We start from the raw sequence: 3,972 nt of genomic DNA on the forward strand, positions 1-3,972 counted from the left end.
AGTCGTTGCTCGTTTCTATGTTAATATTAATTCGCTAAAAACAAAAGTTAGCACCAAGAGCCGCAAAGTCTTCAGCCAACGTAAGCGGAGAGGCTACAGACACAGCTGTTACTTTCCACCCAGTGCTACCCATTCGGTCAAAAGAAGTCCTTCTGTTTAGCGAAGGATTTAGACGATAGCAAATAAGGCATAGGCTACGGACTTACCAGTACCGACTACATTGCACGGACTCCCTAGAACCGCTCAGAGGGCCGCTGAGACGATAACAATACCAACAAATGGTGAAAAATACCGCAGAGATCATTCATAGCAAAGTTTTCTAAGCAAGCTTATCGAGGAATTGATTCTTATATCATCCAACATAAGACTGAACCTTGTTGTACGTCCCTCTTCTTATTTCTGAGTGTCTAATAGTAAAATTGATCCAAACTAGGACCCACTTTTGAGGCATGTTTTTTTGGCTTTTTTTGGGGGGGGGGGGGTTGAATCGGTTTTTGAATAATTATGTCTCATTTACATACATCGGGGCGCTAGTAGAAAATCCCAGCGACGTCACTGGCGGATAGTTTGTCTAGCCTAAACTGGAGTTGGTGTTCTTCTGTTTGAAGTGCGGGCGGTTCACCCTCTCCCAAGGGTGATATATATAAAGGGGTGTATAAAAGCTCAAGATCCAGTCGACATACATTTAGTGTGCTCCTGATCACCTTACAGAGTGTGCCGGCTTGTAGTCGCTTCGAATCCAACAATGAAATCCGGTCTTGCAATTCTACTCGTGTTGGCAGCCCTAGTGGTTATGTGTACCGCGCAGACCTTTCAGTACAGTCGGGGCTGGACCAATGGCAAGAGGGCTATCGGTCCGGTTGATGTCGACGGCAAGGTGAGATTTGCTGTTTTTCTTACGTAATACTCAATAATATTTATTTACAACTTGCTATGAGTTTTGTTGACCGTGCATTTGGTTTATAGGTCTACAGAACACGATATGCGGACTTTTTTATACGTACTAAAACGAATCTTAAATTTTAGCGATGGAGTTCTCCTTGGGTTTAGCATTCTGTTGCAGTTATTTTGTCACACCCGTGGTAGTCTATCAACTAGATTTAAAAGGTCATATAATAGCACTGGTAAATGTCAAAAAACACTTGAAACCATTTAATGTGATGCTCATCGCCTTCCTAGATGTGAAAATCGAAAAATGTACATTACCTATAACTGAAACATTCAGTATATGATTAATGTGTATCGAAAGAGTGTGCTGCGTCCTTTTGAAAGATCCCACAGTTGTCATAATTACGGAAGTGGTCACTAAATTCAGTTTCAAAAATATGACGTTCATAAAGCACGAGGTACCTAGGTAATGCTCTAATATTACCCTTTTTGCCATAACTGTTTGCACGCTATTTTCCATTAGGGCATCTGTGATCAATTTCTAATGCATCTGCGTTCACGTTTTTATCGACAAACAGAAAAGGGTGGACAGTTTTGTCGTTGAGCTTAATGCGTAGTCTTGCAAAGACGCTACTCGACGACATGGTACGTTAGTGATTTAATTATTCTGAGTAAACTCTGCGGATGCTATAATTATTTTTCCAGTCAAATAGTTTGTGGCAACACGTTCAGTTATTAGTAAACATGAATCAACATAAAATTTGCGCTTATATTTGATACAATTCGTTGTTATTTACCAGTCGACGTTGGAGCGTAACCTTAAGCTCTGTACAGTGATATATTCCTTCCGTAGGCACTCTTTCACCAGTACGCCTGATGTATTTAATAGACCGTAAATTGCAATTATTTGTTACAAGCCCCGGTCTAATTTAATGTTTGAAAAAGCTGAAAGGATTTATAGCGATATTTGTACGTTAAATACTGTCCGTTACTCAACCCATAGAAGCATGATCTATGACTAATTCCACTCTAAAGATGGTCTGTTGCCAAACTACTTAAATCTTTGCATCATCTTCCTTGCCTTCTACTCTTTACTGTATTCCAATGTTCCCGGTCTAGGATATATAATGGTAGGAAGTGACATCACCATGGTGTTTATCGTGTAACTTTACACTTAATCCTAAGGCACTTGATAGACCTTGAGAGCTATCACTTTGGTAGCTTATCTAAGATATAAGAGCTCTATAACGGGGACCGAAGGCTGCCGTGCAATAACCACCCAAAGCGTTAACGGAACGCATACAGTTATTAAAATTCGTTTTTGCCATCTTTATATCAGAACCTTTATCTCATTTTGTCTTTGCGTAGTTGACATCTTATGCTATATAGGTGCCGCTTCATAGGTAGACGCTACGCTGCTATGGTTTCATTTGGAAAGACCATTCAAAGGAATCAATGTATCGAATACACATATAGTGTTATCATATTTGTAAGCAATCTTACAGTGTCAGATCAGTGTCTGTAGTCAGACGCGACCAGCTGTCTACGTGAACCATGCGGCCCATGACTTTAAAATGCAGCTCCACTAGTAAGATGAAAATCAGGTCACATAGAAAACTAATAGCGCAAACAATGAGTTTCTACGGCGTGCCTATAACGTTAGTAGGGGATGAAGGGACAAATAAAAAAATGTACAATCCTTGCCTACAGTTATGTCGATCACATTAACGTTCAAATATATTTACAGCTGGATTCGGGACGGATAACCGCCAAGGATCTCTTTACTCTGGTCGAGTTGAATCGTCGAATGTGTCTATTCCTTGCCGGTGGTTCGCACGAAGACCAGTGATCGCACGGAAGCCAAAACTCCTAGAAGATAACGGATCAGTCAGGACTACATCGCACCTGGTTGATCATTTTCTATCAATGATTATCGATAAATCAGTGAAGTTTCAGGTAAAGGGATGTTCTATCACGTTTGTTACCGCCAGCGCTTTCGCATGTGCGTACTAGATAGTCGTTTGGGGGAGGAGGGGTGGAAAATCTAGCGAACGCTACTGACTTTGAAATAGGTGGGAAGCGATCAAGAATGACAATGCGTTGCCTAAGTATTACTCCTGCCCATTGCAGTAGCTGGCTGATTAGCTGAGAATAGTTAGTCTTGTTTATTTCATAGGAACCAAGTAAGGCGGAAATAATTTAGTTTAGCTTGAAAATATCTTGTTTCAATGAATCGACATTGTAGGAAAAAAGTAAAACACCTAGGGAAAGATTACACATCACCCAAAACACGACATTACCATCCAAGAATGAGTAAACGTCAGTAAAATGGAAAGGCGGACAGAAGACGATAAATTGAGAAAAACAGAAGCGGCACCCTAGGACTGCGGAGATAACCCATTAGTGGAAGCGTAATTTATCATACAAGTATTGGGTGAGCTGTCAGCAACAAACGAACACGACCATAGTGTGAGTACGAGTCAAAATGTATCAGTAAACCCATGGCAGTGGAATATGTAAAACTTCAGTGTTCAGTCGGCTCAATAAGGCAGCTCTGATGGCGGTCAGAAAACCACAGGAAACGCCGACAAACGTCATGAGAATACCTCTAGATGGGGACTAATTTGGCTGCTATCGATCATTGCACTAACCTTCAATCATGCACCCAATCAACAGATTAAGCCAACAGAAAAGTGAACCACGTCGATCACGTTCCTCATGTAACGACGCCAGACATGGGAAAGAGCCGGCCACGCGCTTGATTTATTTTCCGCACAGTTAATAAATGTGTTAATAAACAAATAATAAAATTACAAACGAAATACGCTGAAGCAAACGTTTTATGTTGTATTTTGTCTTAGACAATTTAGATTAGAACAGCCCAACAGTTGAGGATAAGCTCTTCTTTGTCAGATTCTTGCTTTGATAAAAACCGCTAGGAATGTACGCCCCAACAACTTAAACACCCGAGCATTTGATATAATTGAAAAATGTAAATAAAAAAAAAATCTGCGATAACCTTTCAGCGACAGAGAACTAGCTTCCTGCTTTAAATTCATTATTATCTATTGAGCAATAGACGCT

General features: G+C 40.5%; 1 protein-coding gene across 1 annotated transcript; it reads left to right on the plus strand.

Moving 5' to 3' along the window:
* Window positions 1-569: 569 nt before the first annotated feature.
* On the plus strand, window positions 570-3,724 carry Crz (Corazonin). Its single transcript, XM_086967550.1, has 2 exons — window positions 570-877; window positions 2,636-3,724. Exons 1-2 carry the CDS (start codon window positions 746-748, stop codon window positions 2,735-2,737), a joined length of 234 nt encoding a protein of 77 aa, XP_086823676.1. The 5' UTR covers window positions 570-745; the 3' UTR covers window positions 2,738-3,724.
* Window positions 3,725-3,972: the final 248 nt, after the last annotated feature.

The sequence above is a fragment of the Varroa jacobsoni genome, unplaced genomic scaffold, assembly GCF_002532875.2.
Source record: "Varroa jacobsoni isolate VJ856 unplaced genomic scaffold, vjacob_1.0 scaffold_253, whole genome shotgun sequence".
Classification (NCBI taxonomy): domain Eukaryota; kingdom Metazoa; phylum Arthropoda; class Arachnida; order Mesostigmata; family Varroidae; genus Varroa; species Varroa jacobsoni.